The sequence below is a fragment of the Schistocerca piceifrons genome, chromosome 1 (genome assembly GCF_021461385.2).
Source record: "Schistocerca piceifrons isolate TAMUIC-IGC-003096 chromosome 1, iqSchPice1.1, whole genome shotgun sequence".
Classification (NCBI taxonomy): Eukaryota; Metazoa; Arthropoda; class Insecta; order Orthoptera; family Acrididae; genus Schistocerca; species Schistocerca piceifrons.
In genome coordinates, this window is record NC_060138.1 from 191,655,130 (window position 1) to 191,678,628 (window position 23,499).

A 23,499-nucleotide genomic window follows, 5' to 3' on the forward strand; every position below is an offset into this window, starting at 1 on the left:
AAAACACAACTGTAGCTCTAGTTTTTAAACCTCTACCACTGGGGCACCAAACTACAAGTTCTCATAAAAAGACCAACAATTAACTATGGAAGAGAAGTGAGTAGTCATGGAATAAGTTAAAGGAAAAACAGAGAGAGAGAATCCTCTGGACTATCTGTCTGGGGTCAACTCAAAAGAAAATGTGTGGCATTCCTGTTGCTGTGGTTGAAGAATTGGGACAGCAAATCATACAGTCTTGTCAAGATTTAGGAGGTGATCCATGGTTGTTTGAAGATTTTGTAACTCACTGTATGGATGAGTGAAGTACTGTATCCAAATGTAAGGACAACATATGGAATACTTCCTTTAAGAGGTACAAGTATACAACAAATTGTAACATGGAACATGTTAAAGCAGTATTGTATTTCCTTTTAAAGTAGGCAATGGGTGAAATCTGACAAACCATCTTGGCATTCACCTTAAATGATTGGGGGATCTAAATCTGAATGGCTGAGTGGGATTTTAATCAGTGTCCTCCTGAATATGAGTCAATTGTCTTACTACTGTGCAACTTTATTCAGTACCTACTTTGGTACTCTGACTCACGAAGGGGAAAAAAAAGAGTGAGACCACCTACGAATTCAACAGACATTTATTGGCAATCTGAAAGCAATTAGCATCATTTGCAAGAGCTTATTTCAGAAGCAGAAGATATTCCCTTCAACAGCTCATTGGCACATGTATTCAAGCCCAAGGAAATGTAATATCCTTATGACATGGAATCAACAGTAGCTTGTACAGTCAACTCAATGGTCTACTTGGCATAATTTTGTAACCATTGTAAAGGGTCACATAACCTCTCAATACCTCGCATTCTTTTTTTTTCCAAATAAAATAACACTCAGTTGAGTTAGCTTGGTTTAACTCACCTCCTTTCCCTTCGTGTTTGTCACTGGATGCAGGAAGCTTCTGGTACCAGCCATCGGGAGCTGTTTTGTGGTGTATGGTGACCTAAAAAGAACACAAAATGGGTGTTTTACATTGCTATAATAAAAGCTGTTATATTTATATGCTGAGGTAAATTAAGTCAAAAGAGATATAACAAAATTTATTACCAAGTGGTACTAAAGTAAGGAGTACAAAATGCCAATGATTATTTATGTTTGTGTCATAATACAGTGTGTCCTTTGAAGCAAAACCTACTACATTTCCAGGTGTAAGTATGTCTTAGTGCTATTCCACAGATTTGGGGAAATACACCTCAGGCATAAGAAGAGAATATTCCAGCTATATGCAGATTGTTCTTTCTGAAGTATGTATGCATCTGAATAAATACCTTCAAATAGAAATACACACACTCAGAAGGGTCAGTCTCACCTGTTCTTCCCAAACTGGCTTTTGCTAATCCACATTCAAGAGGCACAGTGAATTTCCTTGAAATAACACCAAAAGTTCAGAAAAAAATGATACCATGTATGCCACATTACACCATTATCTAAACTATGTATTAGTAAATGTCTCTTCACTAAGTTGTAATATCCTTATCAAAATTTGTGGTGCCAAATAGTACCAATTCCATTATTGTGACTCTATCTCTCTGCCTCCATAGGTGAGTGATCAGCATGTCTGACTGCAATGCTAAGGAGCTAGGTTCAAATCATGGTTCTACCATGGAGTTTTCTTTCTTGAGAGAACTGGAATGTGGTATGCTCAGCCTTGTCATTATATTATAACAGTGGAGTTGTTTCATGGAAGAGAACTGAGCGAGGTGGCACAGTGGCTAGCACACTGGTCTCTTACTGCTTGCTATTGTGCAATCAATACTTTCTTTGTAAGTGGAGGGTTACCCCCATAAGAGATTACTGAGTATATGTAAAATTTGTCGAGAGATTAACTCATTTGTTTTCCTGATTAGCAATTATACAAAGAGCAAAAGTAGCTGAATTTAATTGTTTGAGAGGCTCAGTAATATGCTTTTTCCATTTCAATAATAATAAAGGATTTTTGTTTTATTGTTTGTTTTATTGTAATTCATTTTGGATCACAATGTTTATTTGTACCTGGTTACAAATGCTAGCTACAAATAAACATTGTGGTCCACGACAGGAATTATAATAAAGTAAACATTTTCCTGCATCACTGGATACTATTTTATGATTATTTCACAAATTGTAAAAGCTTTTTCTATTCTCTGCATGACATCGGGAGAGACCATAACTCCACTAACTTATTAGTGAACTTTTGCAACTTAATAAAAAACTTTTTAATCAGATAATGATGTTAGATTTTAGGGTGTCAACATTGAGGTCTTTACAGAAAAACAGCAAAAATTAATCCAGTTCATACATTAAACTTTGCTCAAATGAATAAGATTCAGCATTAATCTCATTTAACCCCATACAAGACAGCTAAATCAGCTATCAACAACTGTTGCGCTTTGACTGCTGATATTAACAGTATACCTTACACAAACATTGTTTATTATTTAAGATGGAGGAAAATAAGAGGATCAAACTTCCTACATTTCTTCAAAAAACTATTCCACAGGCAAAAAACATTGAAATAGTTAGGTATCAATATGGTAAAAAAATGAAACAATATAATCATCTGAGTACGGCTCTTGAATACAGAATGCTGCCCAACACAATGGCTCACATCACTAGGAAACAGCAAGTAGGGTATTCACGTGGTGTGGCTTCAAAACATAGAGTTGACATAACTTCTTTTAAACAGTATTGTAGACATACAGAACACATTATTTAGCAGCTGATAATTCATAGCCACCTGACATTACTATTTGATGGTGCGGACAATTTGACTGTGAAGACAAACTGTAGATGACTGTGGTGTTGTGTTAGGCTATCAGAAGTTCGCTGAGCATACATATTGTGACCATTAACCATGTGGTTAGGTAATTTCTCTGCGGATGAAAGTTTCAATACTTAGTAGGTTTGAAAGCCACTGTTATTCAATGCTAAAGAAAAATCTGACAGGGAAATAGCATTGGTATACACTTCCATTGTGTGCTTATTTATGGATGTAATCAACCTGTAAATTGGTTTGATCATCATAGGACTGACTGGGCAGGTGCCTATTAAAGGTGGTATACGTTCGGCTTCCTCAGATCTTTGAAAAAATTTACCCGCCCAGATATATAGGGACTTACAATTTAATGTGAACTCAAAAACACTATGCAAGTCAGCATTTTGCACATAAAAATATTGCCAAAGGTAAAAAAAAAGGCTTAGGTCTGACCTAGAGTCAAACCCCACAACTCTGACATTTATTGACTAGCATGCTACAACTGAGCTATCAAGGCACATCTTAAATTGGTTATCAGCCAAGAAGCCTGACTTTGCTAATTGACTTAAATGTGCTTATTATTTCTGTTTATCAATGGTTGTGTAGTTGTCATTGTAGTTTAAGCACATGGTTGGTAGTGAAAAATTTAAAATGAATTGTGTAGTTACTTCTATTCAAACTTAGAGACAGTTTTTGTAAGAGACATTCAGACATTATTGGCTGCTGTCAATCACCCTATACTTGACTATTCACTGCATATAGCACAAATTTCCCTTTCTTACTTTGCTGCTAAGTGTCAAGGAAATACCTATAAACTTCTTCACATAATAACAAGTTGTCTTCAATAATTTCTAAGGGAGCAATTATTATCTGTGCTCATTACTTTTGTTGCCAGCATTCTCCTCATTCTAACCTTACAGACCAAAAAAATTGTTTTGAGCTTCAGCAGTGTTGGAGTGTTTACAATAACTTATTTATTATTTAAATCTTTTCTATTTGTATTTATGCTAAGCAAAATCTGTTCCTTTGTAGTGTCACTATATAGTGAAGTGAATTTTTAATTGTGATTTGTCTCATAACATACATAAGCTAATCACTTGATTGGAGTACCGGAGACACGTCAAACAATGGTTTACAAAATTTCACTCATATAAAACTATGGATAATAAGATGACTTAAACATTAGTGTAATTTTTTGTGAAAAGGTACCTTCACATATTTACACAATAACACAATTGATAGACTACATCCTGCAACAGAATTTCACTTGATTAATGAAACTTTGCCAGTCAAAGATGATCCTAGTTCATGACAATGTAATCTGAGGTTAATGTTTATATTTTTGTGGATGTAGTAACTGAATGCTACTCTTAATTCAGCCCAAACACTAACACAAGCAGAAAAATGTTTCCTTGCTGCAGTTCCTTAATGGTGATCATTGCACCCTACGATTATCAAACACTTGTCTGATTGGGTGGCACTATAACAAATATGTGGCAACACAATAAGAAATAAGAGCTAACATTTATTGAGGGTATGTTACAAAATGGTACCTAACTTTGATACAATTTGATGCCCGACATTTGATGTCCTAAACTTATCACTACGGTACCTAAGTAATTTTGTCATCTCTTGGCAGGCTATCCAGAATGTCTCAGAAGGAATAATCACCATTCAGGGATATTACAGTAACACTCATCTGAAGTAAAAAACTTCATATATACACATGCCCTATAGAACACTGTCAATGTAAATTTGTTTTTGGGCTAGTGGCATGTATATACGTGTTTCACTCACCCAATCTCTTTGACATTTTATTCTAGCCCAACCTCCTATTGCTTTTAATCTATTGCTGAGAATGTCTTTCTGCCACAGGAATAGGAGTAGATCCAAAATTGAACCCTGTGTGACTCCCTTTGTGATTACTCCAATTTAAAGCTTTTCAACATTGTCTGAATTCTTCAGCACAACATTTTCCATTCTGTTTCTACATCTACATCTACATACATACTTTGCAAGCCACCATACAGTGCATGGTGGAGAGTACCATGTACCATTACTAATCATTTCCTTTTCTGTTCCGCTTGCAAATAGAGCAAGGGAAAAACAATTGTCTCTATGCCTCTGCAAGAGCCCTAATTTTTTGTATTTTATCTTCGCAGTCCTTATGTGCAATGTATGTTGGCAGCTGTAGAATCGTTCAGCAATCAGCTTCAAATGCTGTTTCCCTAAATTTTCTCAATAGTGTTTCTCAAAAAGAATGTCACATGCCCTTGAGGGATTCCCATTCGAGTTCCCAAAGCATCTCTGTAACACTTAAGTGTTGTTCTAACCTATTGGTAACAAATCTGGCAGCCCGCCTCTGAATTGCTTCGATGTCCTCCACCAATCCGACATGGTATGGATCCCAAATACTCGAGCAGGTTTCACCAGTGTCCTATATGCAGTCTCCTTTACAAATAAACCACTCTTTCCTAAAATTGTCCCAATAAACCGACAATGATCATTCACCTTCCCTACCACAGTTCTCAGACACTCGTTATATCTTATATTGCTTTGCAACATTACGCACAGATATTTAAATGGCATGACTGCACCAAGCAGAAAAATACACTCCTGGAAATGGAAAAAAGAACACATTGACACCGGTGTGTCAGACCCACCATACTTGCTCCGGACACTGCGAGAGGGCTGTACAAGCAATGATCACACGCACAGCACAGCGGACACACCAGGAACCGCGGTGTTGGCCGTCGAATGGCGCTAGCTGCGCAGCATTTGTGCACCGCCGCCGTCAGTGTCAGCCAGTTTGCCGTGGCATACGGAGCTCCATCGCAGTCTTTAACACTGGTAGCATGCCGCGACAGCGTGGACGTGAACCGTATGTGCAGTTGACGGACTTTGAGCGAGGGCGTATAGTGGGCATGCGGGAGGCCGGGTGGACGTACCGCCGAATTGCTCAACACGTGGGGCGTGAGGTCTCCACAGTACATCGATGTTGTCGCCAGTGGTCGGCGGAAGGTGCACGTGCCCGTCGACCTGGGACCGGACCGCAGCGACGCACGGATGCACGCCAAGACCGTAGGATCCTATGCAGTGCCGTAGGGGACCGCACCGCCACTTCCCAGCAAATTAGGGACACTGTTGCTCCTGGGGTATCGGCGAGGACCATTCGCAACCATCTCCATGAAGCTGGGCTACGGTCCCGCACACCGTCTTCCGCTCACGCCCCAACATCGTGCAGCCCGCCTCCAGTGGTGTCGCGACAGGCGTGAATGGAGGGACGAATGGAGACGTGTCGTCTTCAGCGATGAGAGTCACTTCTGCCTTGGTGCCAATGATGGTCGTATGCGTGTTTCGCGCCGTGCAGGTGAGCGCCACAATCAGGACTGCATACGACCGAGGCACACAGGGCCAACACCCGGCATCATGGTGTGGGGAGAGATCTCCTACACTGGCCGTACACCACTGGTGATCGTCGAGGGGACACTGAATAGTGCACGGTACATCCAAACCGTCATCGAACCCATCATTCTACCATTCCTAGACCGGCAAGGGAACTTGCTGTTCCAACAGGACAATGCACGTCCGCATGTATCCCGTGCCACCCAACGTGCTCTAGAAGGTGTAAGTCAACTACCCTGGCCAGCAAGATCTCCGGATCTGTCCCCCATTGAGCATGTTTGGGACTGGATGAAGCGTCGTCTCACGCGGTCTGCACGTCCAGCACGAACGCTGGTCCAACTGAGGCGCCAGGTGGAAATGGCATGGCAAGCCGTTCCACAGGACTACATCCAGCATCTCTACGATCGTCTCCATGGGAGAATAGCAGCCTGCATTGCTGCGAAAGGTGGATATACACTGTACTAGTGCCGACATTGTGCATGCTCTGTTGCCTGTGTCTATGTGCCTGTGGCTCTGTCAGTGTGATCATGTGATGTATCTGACCCCGGGAATGTGTCAATAAAGTTTCCCCTTCCTGGGACAATGAATTCATGGTGTTCTTATTTCAATTTCCAGGAGTGTAGTAATACTGTGTTGATCTTCTTACTCACTTACATTTTTCCACATTCAAGGCTAGCTGCCATTCATCATGCCAACTTTCCTGTATCTTCCTGCAGTCAGTCAGCTTCAACACCTTATCGTTCACCACAGCATCATCAGCAAACAACTGCAGATTGCTGCTCACCCTATCTGCCAAATCATTTTTGTATATAAAGAACAACAGCAGTCCTATCACACTTCCCTGGGGCACTCCTGACAGTTCCCCTGTCTCTGACGAACCCTCACCATCGAGGACAACATACTGGGTTCAATTATTTAAGAGTCTTTGAGCCACAGGTATGATTCAACCCATTGTGTGTATAGCCAAAAGTTCCAAAAATAACAATGTACATTAAGAGTGTTCTATCTCAGTAAGCATTCAGAATAGGGCATACATGCATCTGAAGCTTTTGCCTCAAATGAGTGTTATTTGCATATCTCTGAATCCTGACCATTCCTCCTGCGACACCCTGTATATTATAAGTATCACTAATAGTAATGTTTGTATATATCCTGTTACTGGCCGTAGTTCTCCATGAAACTGTTGCATAAGAAGGGGATTTTCAGAGTACTATCTGAGCTAACTGTAAGCACTGGTGCAGAACTGTCTGAGTGTCCATGTTGCATCGTGTTTTTGAGCCTGTCAATGGAAGAATATCCAGGTTTGCCCATACAAGATGGAAGCGAAGTAGTCTGTGGATGAGCGTTCCCTACTGGCTGTCCACAGGATCAGTGAATGTACATGATACACCGGAAGAAGTGGCATGGGAGCAGGAAGAGGTCTGTGTTTATGAGTGCCCTCTGGAGGCTGCTGCAGGGAGCTGAGAGATGCCAGTTGAATGGTTGTGTCTGTGTAGTGGTGGCCTCTCATGGTATTTGTTGTGCACATCTTGTTTGGTACACAAAATATGCAATGCAGCATGATCTGAGATCACTTCTGTGATAATCTAAGATGAACAGCTTTACATAATTGGCCTTTACAACTGACAGCATATAAGGTTATGATCCAGCACAAACTATATAAAAAAAAGCACTCCATCTTCAGGCCACAAGTGGCCTACCGGGACCATCCGACTGCTGTGTCATCCTCAGATGAGGATGCGGATAGGAGGGGCATGTGGTCAGCACACCGCTCTCCTGGTTGTTACGATGGTATGCTTAACCAAAGCGGCTACTAATCGGTCGAGTAGCTCCTCAATTGGCATCATGAGGCTCAGTGCACCCCGAAAAATGGCAACAGTGCATGGTGGCCTGGATGGTCACCCATCCAAGTGCCGGCAAAGCCCAACAGTGCTTAACGTCAGTGATCTTACGGGAACCAGTGTATCCACTGTGGCAAGGCCGAGTACAAACTATATACAAAATTAAAAATTGCACATGACAATTTCCTCATTACACACTAAAATAGAGAAAGGGTCCCAGTTAAATCTATTGCTGTGCTTTCCACAAAACATAAAATGCACTCTATTAAGGTGTTTGGTGCAGAAATTTGTCCGTATAGGCATTAGAAATGGGCAAAAATCCATAGCTGGAGAAACTACACTCCTGGAAATGGAAAAAAGAACACACTGACACTGGTGTGTCAGACCCACCATACTTGCTCCGGACACTGCGAGAGGGCTGTACAAGCAATGATCACACGCACGGCACAGCGGACACACCAGGAACCGCGGTGTTGGCCGTCGAATGGCGCTAGCTGCGCAGCATTTGTGCACCGCCGCCGTCAGTGTCAGCCAGTTTGCCGTGGCATACGGAGCTCCATCGCAGTCTTTAACACTGGTAGCATGCCGCGACAGCGTGGACGTGAACTGTATGTGCAGTTGACGGACTTTGAGCGAGGGCGTATAGTGGGCATGCGGGAGGCCGGGTGGACGTACCGCCGAATTGCTCAACACGTGGGGTGTGAGGTCTCCACAGTACATCGATGTTGTCGCCAGTGGTCGGCGGAAGGTGCACGTGCCCGTCGACCTGGGACCGGACCGCAGCGACGCACGGATGCACGCCAAGACCGTAGGATCCTACGCAGTGCCGTAGGGGACCGCACCGCCACTTCCCAGCAAATTAGGGACACTGTTGCTCCTGGGGTATCGGCGAGGACCATTCGCAACCGTCTCTATGAAGCTGGGTTACGGTCCCGCACACCGTTAGGCCGTCTTCCGCTCACGCCCCAACATCGTGCAGCCCGCCTCCAGTGGTGTCGCGACAGACGTGAATGGAGGGACGAATGGAGACGTGTCGTCTTCAGCGATGAGAGTCGCTTCTGCCTTGGTGCCAATGATGGTCGTATGCGTGTTTGGCGCCGTGCAGGTGAGCGCCACAATCAGGACTGCATACGACCGAGGCACACAGGGCCAACACCCGGCATCATGGTTTGGGGAGAGATCTCCTACACTGGCGGTACACCACTGGTGATCGTCGAGGGGACACTGAATAGTGCACGGTACATCCAAACCGTCATCGAACCCATCGTTCTACCATTCCTAGACCGGCAAGGGAACTTGCTGTTCCAACAGGATAATGCACGTTCGCATGTATCCCGTGCCACCCAACGTGCTCTAGAAGGTGTAAGTCAACTACCCTGGCCAGCAAGATCTCCGGATCTGTCCCCCATTGAGCATGTTTGGGACTGGATGAAGCGTCGTCTCACGCGGTCTGCACGTCCAGCACGAACGCTGGTCCAACTGAGGCGCCAGGTGGAAATGGCATGGCAAGCCGTTCCACAGGACTACATCCAGCATCTCTACGATCGTCTCCATGGGAGAATAGCAGCCTGCATTGCTGCGAAAGGTGGATATACACTGTACTAGTGCCGACATTGTGCATGCTCTGTTGCCTGTGTCTATGTGCCTGTGGTTCTGTCAGTGTGATCATGTGATGTATCTGACCCCAGGAATGTGTCAATAAAGTTTCCCCTTCCTGGGACAATGAATTCACGGTGTTCTTATTTCAATTTCCAGGAGTGTATCTTGTATGGGGATGGATGAATATGACTTCAGCCCATGTTGTGAGCAGAAGGAGAAAGGTGGTCACATAGCTGATGTCACTATCTATAGCTTATTCTCTATTAACTTTCTAAACTATTTCCTCCATTGGTGCATGGTCTTCTGACTCAACACTCACGGAAGTACAGTACATTCTTCACTTTATCATCATCCCTACAGGCCTCTTTTTCTGCTGTATCATTCTGCTCAATTCTCCTCATTCCCATGTGCATCAATATCCTAAAGAATGTAGTCTTCTTCCCCTGATGTTTTAGAAGAATAGGGAGTGTATAATGTTCTAAACCAACTTGTCTGCTGGGTTCGTTTATTGAAGGGCCTGAAGAGTGCTAAGAGAATCAGATGAAAAGCTTCTACCTTGAGCAATAGTTCATATGCTCCAGTTCCTTTAAGATCACATATAACACAGCACACTGAGAAGCTTTGTGACAGGTGAACCGTAAAGACACCACCAGGGCAACCCACAGAGCAGTCAAGTGAGTTGCTCTATATTGAAGCCATCTATAGACATGATGTTGAGGTTGTAGTACAAATTAAAAACAAACATAAAAAAATCACACATAGAGTGCTTCTGCCTCTAAAATTCATGAAGTGTGAAGAATCCTGGGCCTCTTAAGAAGCAAAGATGTGACATTAATATTCACCATTAATACTATATACAAATGCTTGGGGTGCAATGTATATTTCACATGGTTGTTGCTCTGCGATGATTTTCTGCCTGATATAAAGTGATGAGTCCACAGTCTTGGTGCAGAGGCTGGGAATGGAGCTGGTCCTAAACATTTCTGTGGCCAGACGTTCTCTCATGTAGATTCCAGCCAATACTTTCACATTCTCTTATGTAGATTCCAGCCAATACTTTCACATTAAAGGTGTGGCTACAAAATAATGGGACTGATGCTGTCACACAGTAAGTATGCACGTGCCAAAGATGAATGACCAATAGCTGTGAAGCGTGACACCTTCTCCATTTAATACAGCATCTCTGGTGTCTGTAGACAAATCAGTGTGGCTATGGCCTTTGATTGCGTAAGAGCTGTTACTTTGTTTTGCAGGAAAAATGATAAGTGGAATAACAGAGCAACAAACTGCCATGAAGTTTAACATGAAACTTGGAAGAACTACTACTGAATCTGATCTTCTACTAACAGAAGATTATGGTAAGGACCCTTACTTATGTACATGAGTTTTCCAGTAGTTCAAGCATTTCAAAAATTGCTCAGAAGATATTGAAGATTACTCATGCCCGAGACATCTTTTAAAATAAAAAAATAAAAACGGATGAAAATATAAAAAAAGTAGGTAATTTGATTCAATCTGACCTTCAGTTGAGTATTCAATTGATTGCCAAAACTGTAGGAACTGACAAAGAATATGTAATGAAAATTTTACGTAACAGTTTAACATGAGAAAAGTGTTTGTGCAGAAAATTCTCACAACTGAACAAAAAGGAGCCCATGGGAATTGAATACTACTCTTTGAATACCACTGAAAACTGCCAATTCACACGCTGGAAGGGCTTAACTTGACCAAGAGCAAAAAAAGCTCAACTAAGCAAATCAAGATTCAAAACCTTCACTGGGTCCCTGACGGTCAGACTGTTACTCAAGCTAAGACTGCTGTTGAGCTTCCCATGTCCTACATGCAATGTACTTTAAAGCACTAACTGTTGTACATGAGAGTGATTCAGATTTCTAACCAAGCCACAGTATCGATATGGAATCTGAGGCACTATGATCTGCATGTAGACACAGTTCACATTAGCTCCACACATACGGCACAACCAGAGGATACAAAGGGTGTACCCTCTGATGGAGATCTGCACTTACATATGTACATATGGTCATCTACAGTCACTTGCCTGTAATCTCACATCATGCCATTTCATGCATTGTTTCAATTCTACATTTTATATGGGTTCCCCCCTTTCAAAGAATGGAAAATCCAAAAAGGACTGTAACAATATAATGAAAAGGATAGTTGCTACTCACCATATAGTGGAGATGCTAAGTTGCAGAAAGGCATAACAAAAAAACTGTCAGAAAGCTAGCTTTTGGCCAACAAGGCCTTTGTCAAAAGCAGACAACATACACACATACAAACACACACACTCAATGCAAACACATCTCACACACACATGGCCACAGTCTGGAAGCTAGAGCTAGATTGAGAGCAGCAGGCCATTATGGGAGAGGCAGCTGGATCGGGGTAAAGAGGAGGCAGGGTAGGGGAGAGATAGCAGGGTAGGGGTCGGAGACGGTAAAGTATTGCTGGGTGCATGTAGTGATGAGGTGAGGAGCTAGGTGCAGTTGGAAGGTCAGACAGATTATGGAGGTGAAAGGAACGGCAGTGGTTGCAGAAAAGGAGAGAAGTAAAAAGACTTGCTTTGGCGGAATACAGGGCTGTGTAGTGTTGGGATTGGAACAGGTAAGGGGCTAGATGGGTAAGGACAATGACTAATGAAGATTGAGGCCAGGATGGTTACGAGAACATAAGATATATTGCAGGGAGAGTTCAAATTTGTGCAATTCAGAAAACCTGGAGTTGGTGTGAAGGATTCAGATGACACAGGCTGCTCCCTGAACCAGTGATTGAAATGCAGGATGTTGCGTTGGGCGGTGTGCTCAAAAACAGGGTGAACCAGTTGTTTCTTTGCCACAGTTTGTCTGTGGCCATTCACGCAGACAGGCAGCTTGTTGTTTGTCATGCCCACGTAGAATGCAGCATTTCGGTTCCAGCTTACCTTGTACATCAAATGGCTGGTTTCACAGAAAGCTCTGCCTTTGATGGGATAGGTGATGCTTGTGAAAGGAGTGGGGTAGGCGGTGGTGAAAGGATGTATGGAACAGGTCTTGCATCTAGGCCTATTACAGGGTTATGAGCCATGAGGCAAGGGGCTGGGAGCAGGGGTTATGTAGGGATGATCGAGGATATTGTGTAGGTCCAGTGGTTGGCAGAATATCACTGTTGGGAGGAGCGGGAAGGGTAGTGGGTAAGACATTTCTCATCTCAGGGCACGACAAGAGGTAGTTGAAACCCTGGTTACTACAGTCCTGGGTGGTGATGAGTCATGAGGGGAATTCCCCTCTGTGGCTGGATGGTGGGGCTGGAGAGATAAGGCATGGGAGATCTGTTTTGTAAAAGGTTGGGAGGGTAATCATGTTCTGTAAAGGCCTCAGTGAGACCCTCAGTATGTTTCAAGAGGACCGATTGTCACAACAGATGTCATGGCCATGGGCGGCTAAGCTGAATGGACTTCTTGGTATGGAATGGGTGACAGCTGTCAAAGTGGAGGTATTGCTTATGGTTGGTAGGTTTGATATGGATGGAGGTATTGATATAGCCATTTTTGAGGTGGATGTCAACATAGAGAAAGGTGTCTTGATGGGTTGATTAGGACCAGGTGAAGTGAATGGAAGAGATAGTGTTGAAGTTCTGGAGGAATGTGGATAGGGTGTCCTCACCCTCGATCCAGATTATGAAGATGTCATCAATCAATCTGAACCAGGTGAGGGTTTGGGGTCCTGGGTGTTTAGGAATGATTCCTCTATATGGCCCATGAATGGGTTGGCATAGAATGGTGCCATGCGGATGTCCATTGCCATACCCTGGATTTGTCCATAGATAATGCTTTCAAAGGAGAAGTAACTGTGGGTGACGATATAGTTGTTCATGGTGACTAGGAAGGAGGTGACTGATTTGGAATCCATAAGGTGTTGGGAAAGGTAATATTTAATAGTGGGCATTACGAATGTTAGCATAAAGGGAGGTGGCATCAATAGTGACAAGCAGAGCACCATGTGGTAAAGGGCAGGAACTGTCAAGGGTTGGTGGAGAGAATGGTTGGTATCTTTTATGTAGGAGGATAGGTTACAGGTAATGGGCTGAAGGTGTTGGTCTACGAGAGGAGAGATTCTCTCAATGGGGGTGCACTAACAGCCACAATGGGACGTCCTGGGTGGTTGGGTTCATGGATTTTAGGAAGCATGGAGAAGGTAAGAGTACAGTAAATGGTAGGGCCGAAGGGAGAGATGGACTCACGGGAGAGATTCTGGGATGGCACTAAAGATCTGAGGAGACACTGATGATCCTGCTGGATTTCTGGAATGGGGTCACTGTGGCAGGACTCGTAGATGGATGAATCTGACAGCTGGTGGATATCTTCTGCCACGTAATCCTTGTGGTTCAATAAACAGTGGTGGAGCCTTTGTCAGCAGGTAGGATTGCAAGGTGAGGGTCAGTTTTTAGATGGTGGATTGTGTATCTTTCTGCAAATGTAAGGTTAGTTTCTATGTTGAGTGATTTTGGGAATGATGATGAGGCAAGGTTCGAGGATAAGAAATTCTGAAAAGTTAACAGAGAGCGGGTTGGGGGCAGCAAGGATGGATCACGTTTGGATAGAGGAATGAAATGAGTCAGGTGAGATTCAACATTGGTCTTTTGGTTGAGCCGATTGGTAGGGTTGGTGGTGAAAACGTGTGTAGGGAATGGAAGAAGGAGAGAAGGTCTTTAACAAATCTTGCATGATTGAATTTAGGGGTGAGACAAAAGGAGAGGCCTTTGGAAAGGACTGATATTTCTGCAGCGCTAAGGCTTTTGGAAGAAAGGTACATGACTGTGTTTCAGGTCTGTTTAGGTTCTGGATTCTGTGTGGTGGTGGGAGGGAGTTTTGGAGGGTGGGATAAGTGTAGTTGGTCTGAAAGACAGGGTTTGTCAGCTATGAGCAGATGTGGGGGAGGTTTAGAGGTCGTTGTAGAGGTGGTGGACAGTGGTAGTCGAAGGCGGGGGTAGGAAGTGAACAGCTCGGAGAGTTTTTTGAGGTGGTGTGCATGTTGTTCTAGTTCCTGGAGGGCAGGGCGTGTTATAGGATCCAGGAATTTGGGATTGCATAACAGGAGAAGTTTGCAGATGCAGAGAAGGTATTGCAAGATGGTTTTGTAGAACTATGTTGGTGAGGAATAAGGATTGGCTGGAAGGCTGGCAGCCAGAGATGGGTAATTTGATGGTAAGGACATTTGGGGGGATTCCATTAGCCAAGCAGCAATGCAGGAAGAGTATGTGGGACTGGGTTCTGGCTAGGGATGAGGAAACTTTTCTGTATTGACACAGACAGAAGGAGCAAGGATCTATGGCAGTGGAAAAAAACATGTAAAAATATGTAAATAACATAGAATTATGTCCAAAAAAATTTACAAAAATACATTCAAACACATGCAAAAATTTACAAAAAGGAAGAAACAGATGAAATAAGGGGAAACAAGATGAAATATGAGCGAGTGGGCAGATGGTGAGGGGCAGAAAACTGAATCCAACTGAAATTGGTGTCAAGTCACCATGAGATAATATGAAAAAAAAAATACCTGTAAAGTGGGTTGCAGGTCTGTGGGAGGATATGTGTCAGGAGGGGGATGTCAGAAGTGACTAGATTAGGAGGAATTAATAGGTGCAAACTGGAATAGAAAGGGGACAGCATGTGGGGTGGGACAGGAAGGCACGGGAAATAACACGCAAAAGTACATGAGGTTGACACAGGGAGAATGATCAACATGAAGAGATACGATTAATGATATCAGCGGGTATTATGTGAGACATAAGATACTGCACCAACAAGCAGTGTGGTCTTATAGCTGTCAATTGTGTGTGGCCAAGACAGTTGATACAACACGGCTCGTAAGTAGAGAATGTCATGCAGTTTGTTAGGCAACAAGAGAATCACAGGAAATAAGAGAAAGATGGAAAGACTCTAAGTATAGTAATGTATCAGGAAATAGTAATAAAGGAAAAGATACTGGGTTAGGATAGAAGAAAAGCCATCAGGCAAAATCAAAAATTAGAAAATCTAGGATGTAATGTAAGAATGTTATGAAAAGGATAGTTGCTACTCACCATATAGAGGAGATGCTGAGACCCAGAAAAATACAATAAAAAGACTGTCCAAAAGTTAGCTTTCAGCCAACAAGGCCTTTGTCAAATGTAGACAACATAACATGTGCATACACTCAATGCAAACACAACTCACACACACATGACCTCAGTTTCTGACAGCTAGAGCCAGACTGCGAGCAGCAGTGCATTATGGCAGAGGCAACCTTGTGAGGGTAAGAACGAGGCTGGGGTGGGAAGGAGGTGGGATGGCAGGGAGGCGGTCAATGATGGTAAAATGCCGTTGGGAGCATGCAAAGACAAGATGGAGAGTGGGGCAACTAGGTGCAGTCAGGAGGTTAGATGGAGGGCTGGGAAGAGAGGAATGGGGGTGGGGGTGCAGAAAAGGATAGATTTAAAAAGAGTGGCTGCATTGGTGGAATAGAGGTTTGTATAGTGTTGGAATGGAAACATGGAAGGGGCTAGATGGGTAAGGACAATGACTAACGAAGTGGAAGCCAGGAAGGTTACAGGAATGTAGGATATATTGCAGGGAGAGTTATCACCTGTGCAAGTCAGAAAAGATGGTGTTGGTGGGAAGCATGTAGATGGTACAGGCTGTGAAGCTATCACTGAAATGAAGGATGCCCTTACTCCCAGCCCCTTGCCTCATGGCTCTTATCCCTGTAATAGACCTAGATGCAAGACCTGTCCCATACATCTTCCCACCACCACCTATTCCAGTCCTGTCACAAACATCACCTATCCCACCAAAGGCAGGGCTGCCTGCGGAACCAGTCATGTGATCTACAAAGTAAGCTGCAACCATTGTGTTGCGTTCCATATGGGCATGACAACCAACAAGCTATCTGTCCACATGAATGGCCACAGACAAACTGTGGCCAAGGAACACTGGATCACCCTGTTGCTGAGCAAGCACCTTCTTTTCAATGACTGGTTCACAGTCTGTGCCATCTGGATCCTTCCCACCAACTCTATCGTTTCTGAACTGTGCAGCAGGAAACCATTCATACTGACACCTTTCCTACACTATTAGGGCATCGCTGCAGTGGCTACTCATGCATGTTCAGTGCTTCCCAAGTTTAGAAGAGAAATTAATACAGCTTCCCTCAGTGGACTGGTAAATTGTCCATATTTTATATTACATTAAAAAATTCAAGAAAGATTTTCATTGCATTCTTAGTAAGGCATTGCAGCATGCTACAACAAATTTTTGCCATCTCATGTACACAGACAATGCCAGATTCAGATCCTGAATGGAGAAAGGGCAGCAGTGAACTTTATTATTGGTGAAACTGAAGTTCCAAAAGACCCTTTTAGCAATCACTAGATATTGGTGGGGAGCCAGGCCCTGTAATGCATTGGTGTTTTGAAGAAAAAGCACTGCCATGTCTAAGGCAATATGATCAATACACCCATAAATTTTTTTGTCTTTACTGGTAGTTGCAATGTTTTTATTTTGTCTACAGGTCAGTACTCTCAACTTGGTACTCTCTTTTGGAAACTTCAATTCATGCAATGTATTATGAATCTCTGTACCTTCTTGTCTGAAGGGTAGAGTTGTAGAGTGTCCCTCGTAATCAGGAGCTATAGGTTTTTTGAAGAAGATGGGGGAAAAGCATGCACTTCATCACTGCTGCCCTCGTGATATGCTCTTGACCCTAAGCCACTGCTAAGCAGGAAATGATCTGTAACTCTCCAGTGACCATTTCCTAATCTGAATTTATCTCTCAGATGATAAATCCAGCAGCTGACAAATTGGCATGCCTCGCAGCAGTTTCATCGGTGGTAAAACTAACGTCACTATGAAACTGATATTACTGGAATCCTGTCAATGAACTTTTTGTCATCACCTATCACTCTTGTCAGTATTAATCACTGATGAAGCCATATTCATTCATAGTAAGATAACCCATATGTAACATACATCAAAGGTCAACGTCAACATCACTTTTCTGTAACTGGGATGCAACCAAAGTCAATTATTTGCTCTGTTACATATCAAATAATTTGAGAGGAATTATGTCCACAGATTCTTTTGTCTTCGATCAATTAAACAGAATAATTGGTGCATAATTTATAAATGTACAGCTATTCTGAGGGTGTGGTGTGTCATGATGGAACATTCTATCCCTCAGTGAAATGCCCTTTTTTTTTTTTTTTTTTTTGCCAGAGTTTAAAAAAAAGCAAAGTCCACAAATTAAAAATAAATAAAATAGAAATTGTTCCATTTGCATTATGACTGGAGCTGAATGAGAATTATGGCATATCAGTGGCTGTATTTTTTATGCTAGCATAACATTTTATCTTTGAGTTAATCAGCAACATAAATAACATGATCTAAAAACATTTTCTGTAGATGTTGTTGTGAATTATGCTGTTCCTGTATTTGTCACAAATCTTTTCTTCTTACTGAAAATGTAGGACACAGCTTTTAGTAATGACTGTAATAGCAAAAGTCATTAATTGCTTTTGTAATTTACCTTTTGACAGCAACATTGTGTGGTACATCAAAAGTTTTGCCCGTAAACAAATTCAGCAAGTTCATAATGTTTCTATGAATTTCATCATCAGACAGTTGTTGTATTTTCTCTGCCAATTTCTCAGATATTAGGCAGCAAAGACAATTGGGATTATCTTGTGCCTCAAAAAAACAGCGTATTTCTTGAAGCCATTCTTCATTCTGAAACAATAAAGTACAGTTCTGTCTTTCAGTTCATAATTAATCAGGGCAGTGTCGCAATCGTGAAAACATCAGTAGATTTTATTTCCTTTATAGTGCTCCTTTTTGAGAAATTTTGCCATAAATGATAATACATAGTAGGATCATGACACAATAGCAATTAATTCACTTAAAAGCATCAATTCTGCTGCCCAGTACTGTCTGGAATATTTTTAAAATTGCATTTTCACACCCCACATATGAAATCAGACAATCATGTGATACATATTTTCTCTGTCACAAATTTTAGGTAAATGATTACTTCATTGTATAATCTTTGTCATCATCTTTCATGGCCTTCTCACTAAGCAACACCTTACTGCTTTTTTACCATTGCATCTCACCTAAACTCAGTACTTCCACAGTTATCTTTTCCATTAAATTGCATAAATGGGAATGAAAGCTCTTGGGAAATTAAGACCATATGCAAAGAAGGTCACTTATGGTATTCTTTGCAATTATTTCTTACCACTGCTCAAATGTTTAGATTTATTTGAGACCTTCTCTTTGATGGCAATTTGACAAGTATTCAACATCTATCTATCCATCTGCTATTGATATCAAGGGACTAACAGGAGAAAACTTAAAGGGGAGTGGGGAGTCACTGTAATGGGTGGTAAAATACCAATGGTTACAGGTGTCAGCTCAGCACCTTTTTTTTAGAGCAGAAAGGGCAGAATGAAATAAAGTTTTAAAAAAGGTTAGGATTGAAACAAACCTTTAGTTTGAGAAAGAAACCAAACAACATAATTCTCGTGTATTGCACCAACACAAAGAGCTGCTGATTAAAAAGTGTTCAGCAATCAGCAGAAATTTTATTTCCACACAGTTTTATCTCAGTGTCAAATGGCAGCTGTCTTTACTGCATGAAAATATTTGAGGACTAGGAAGTAAAATTAATAAACTACTCATCTACACTGGTGAATTAGAGTCATCAAACCCAGCTGACATAACCTACCTCTTGGAACATCATGTGACCACTGGTATAGATGTGATAATTGTCACAGGATTTTGGTTAGCATGTCACTTTCATACAGCAAAAATAGAGAAAGGAGGAGTTGCTACATTCATCAGGAATTGTCATGGATTTAAGAACAGACACATTCATAAATTTTGACTGGAGCAGCACATGGAAGCACATGCGACAAAAGTAGAATTTCATAATAAATCCTTCATAATAGTGCATATATACTAAGCACTTGCACATAATTTTAATCTGTTCATAAATCACCTTGAAGCTCTATTGGCCTTAAAAAAAAAAAAAAAAAAAAAAAAAAAAAAAAAAAAAAAAAAAAAAATTACAGCAGAGTCCCGTTAATCCAAACTAATTGGGACCGGACCTTATTTGGATTATCAATTTGTTCGGATTAGCCGTTAGCCGGAATTACGGTGACGAGTTTCTAGAATGAAGTATACCAAGCAGATAAGTAGGTACACCATGGTAACAAGTCGGAACAAGTATGGGAACAATGGCTCAATCTCACTCTCTGCCCTTGTTGCTGTGCACTGTTGAGACCTTTGTAGTGTCCGAGATCAATGCACTGCCAGTTGGCATGCAAAGCGCTTGGTTATGTTAGTTAACGATCGCTGGCACACGTAATAGTTGTATTGTATTTGTTCAGGTGTAGCAATGTAAATATTTTCGTCATGAGTAAATGGAAACATACACCGTTAACTCTCATAGAAAAACTGAATGCTTCATAGTGGATAGACAATGGTGAGAATGTATCTAAACTGGCATCAGAATTGGGTGTAGTAAAGCAACCATTTGTGATTGGAAGAAGAACCGAGTGAAGCTTGAACAGTACTGTGCAACTTCTTCAGGAAAAACACTCGAAATTTGGCAAACTTTGAAACAGTCCCAGTACGATAAAGTCGATGAAGCTCTTTTTCTTTGGTTAATGCAGGGAAGAGGAAGGGTTATTCCTTTGAGTGAAGCAATGGTTCAGGAGAAGGCTATTTACCTGAACAAGTTAATGAATGGAGATGAGTCTTTTAGTGCAAGTACAGGTTGGTTGGACAGATTCAAAAAACATCACGGAAACTGTCAGCTAACAAGTACTGGAGAGAAGCTTTCTTTGGGCCATGATGCAGCGAAGGAATACTTGGGTGAGTTTGAAAAAATGATAAAAGGGAGAAAGTATTCACCCCAATAAATTTATAATGCTGACAAGACTGGCCTTAATTTTAGGGCATTGTCAACAAAAAACCTGGCATCAAAAGCAGAAGACCATGCTCCCAGTTTTAAAATGTGCAAAGATCATGTGACTTTATTAGTGTGCAGCAATGCTGCTGGTAATCATAAGCTGCCTTTAATGCTGACTGGCAAATTTGATAGGTCCAGAGCTTTTAAAAACTGCAACATGAAGTCCCTGTCCGTATATTATCGCAACCAGAGAAAAGCATGGATGGATGGTAAACTGTTCAAAGAATGGTTTCACGGCCAGTTTGTTCCCTTTGTTTGGTGGTTTTCTAAGGAAAATCATTTGTCTCCCCATGCAATCCTATTGATTGATAATGCAGCATCTCACCCCCAGCATTGAGTAATTATGTGATGGAGAAATTATGGTGAAGTTTTTGCCACCAAATGTTACACCCCTTCTACAACTGATGGACCTGGGCGTACTGCAAACATTAAAACTGCTTTACAGAAAACAATTTTTAAGAATGGTGATCCAAGATGATAGCATTCCCTTAGTGGACAAAATGAAAAAGATCAATGTGAAGGATGTTGTTTATTGGGCCACTGAGGCATAGCAGAATATTTCAGAAAATACTCTGAGAAAATCATGGAGAAAACTGTGGACATCTCTTGAATTTCAGGACAACCTAGTTGAAAATGAAGAGGAAAATCTATTACAAATGATACAGACAATCTCTGTATGTGAAGAAGCTAGTGAAGGAGACGTAGATGAGTGGATGGCAGCGGATGGGGCATGTGTGGAGAACCTTACTGATGCTGATTTGGTTGCTGCTGTGACTCAAGACCAGGAAGAAGTGGACTGCTGTGATGGAAGTGACAATGAGCCTGAAAGCAACAAAGGAGAGTTGGTGCCACACAGTGACACAGCAGAAGCCCTTGACCTCGTGCTACGTTATTTGGAGCAACAGCCCACAGCTACACTTGCTGATTTGATGTTTACAATATGATGGTGGAACTATGCGTCATTTAACAGACTGTCTTTATTATGCCAAAAAACAATGACTGAGTTTTTGTCATCTAAAAAGTAGGGATAAAATGTCTGCTGTATTTTAGTAAGTTTGACAGCTTTTCTTTCATTGTTATGCATTGCTTAAACCTAATGTTTTCTTGCCAATTTTTCTAATAGATGTTTACTGTACTGTGTAAATTAAAATAGTGTGTATGTACAGCAGTTTACTGCACAGTTTTCCATACTTAGACCAACATTTTTCATGTTCAGATTAACTGGATTACTGGGGTTCGGATTAGCAGGATTCTTCCGTAAAAATCAGTTATAGGTGATTTTAACATAGATTTTCTTAAAAACTCTTCCAATAAGAATTTATTACAGTCAGTAATTATACCATTCAACATAATTCCTACTGAAAACATCCCAACTAGGTCACCTAATTGCTCACACACAGCCACAGATAATATTTTTATAGAAAGGTTGAATGAAACAAATGATATTACAAAATCAATATTAAACAGCCTCTCAGAACATGACATACAGTTCCTTTTGTTAAATTGTAATATCAGACAGGATATAAAATCTACTAAATCTGCGTTCAAGAGGATAGTCAGCAAGCTAAAAATTGATTACTTTAAGAAACTCCTCAAAGATGTGAAATGGAGTAATGTAAGACAGTGGTAATGGTAGGAATGAAAAATACAGCCCTTCTACTAGTAATGTCCTTATCTCATTATATGAAATCCGCAAAGAAGCTATGGCTTACTCAAGCAATAAAGGTATCTTGTAAGACAAAAAGAAACTATATCTGTCAGTCAGAAACAGTGCTGATCTTGGCGCCACAGTTCATTAGAAGACATAATGCAAAAAAAATATGAGAGATAGTTACATGACATCAAAGCAAATACATTATGAGAAAAACATCACATTACATCACAAAAGACAACAAAAAAAGCCAATATACGATATAGAAAAGCAGAAACATGGTAGAACCATAGGTGATAAGGAGCAGGTAGCATGAAAAGTAAATGATACATTATAATAGATAGTGTAGTGTTGCAAAACTTTTGAACAAGCATTTCATAACTGTTGCTGGAAAACAAGGTTCTCAGATTGAGTATATGCTGCCATGGAATATCTCAGGTTCATCATTACAAATAATTTCAGTAGTATGTATATGATCCTCACTTGACCAGTAAAAGTTATGTCCACCATAAGATCACTAAAATCACAAAATCTAATGGTTACAATAAAATATCAATAAAGTTTATTAAAGAGATGCTTCTGAGTTTAATGACATATTAAGTTATTTGTGTAACCAGTCATTTATCAGCAGAACATTTACTCAATGGGTAAAATTTTCCGAAGTTAAGCATCTGTTTAAGAAAGGGGATAAAGAAATTCCATCCAATTTCACCTTTGCCAGCATTCTCAAAAATTCTAGATCAGGGAATACACAATTGGCTTCTTAACCATCTAACAACAAATAATATACTGTCAAAGTCCCAGTCTGTATTTCTAAAAGGTGCTGATATTGAAAAGGCTGTCTACACATACAGCAAAAATGTAGTTAATTTAATAGAGAATAAGTTACAGGCTACTGGCATATTTTGTGATCTGTCAAAGGCATTTAAGTGTGTAACTCACAATGTCTTTACAAGTGAAACAGAATATTATGATTTAACAATGAGTGCTGCATAACAGTTCAAATCCTACCTCTGACTGGAAATAAAGAACATCAGCAGGAAAGAGATGTGTATTAAGCTATCGTGCATCATCCAACTGGGAATTAACTACAGATGGTGTCCATCAAGGTTCAATATTAGGGCTCTGCTTTTTCCTGTGTATGTCAATGACCTTTCATCAGTAACACTGCCTGATGCCAAGTTTGTTTTTTGCAATGATATAAACATTGCAA

General features: G+C 41.3%; 1 protein-coding gene across 3 annotated transcripts in view; it reads right to left on the reverse strand.

The window, feature by feature from the left end:
- Positions 1-23,499, reverse strand: part of LOC124788562 (spermine oxidase-like) — a 149,873-nt gene that overhangs the window by 51,956 nt on the left and 74,418 nt on the right. For all 3 annotated transcript variants that reach the window (XM_047255850.1, XM_047255836.1, XM_047255843.1), the window contains exons 7-8: positions 18,191-18,390; positions 909-990 (exon numbers count right to left, since the gene is read on the reverse strand). In XM_047255850.1, the coding sequence (XP_047111806.1) occupies positions 909-990; positions 18,191-18,390 (282 nt within the window). The remainder of the gene's footprint in view (positions 1-908; positions 991-18,190; positions 18,391-23,499) is intronic.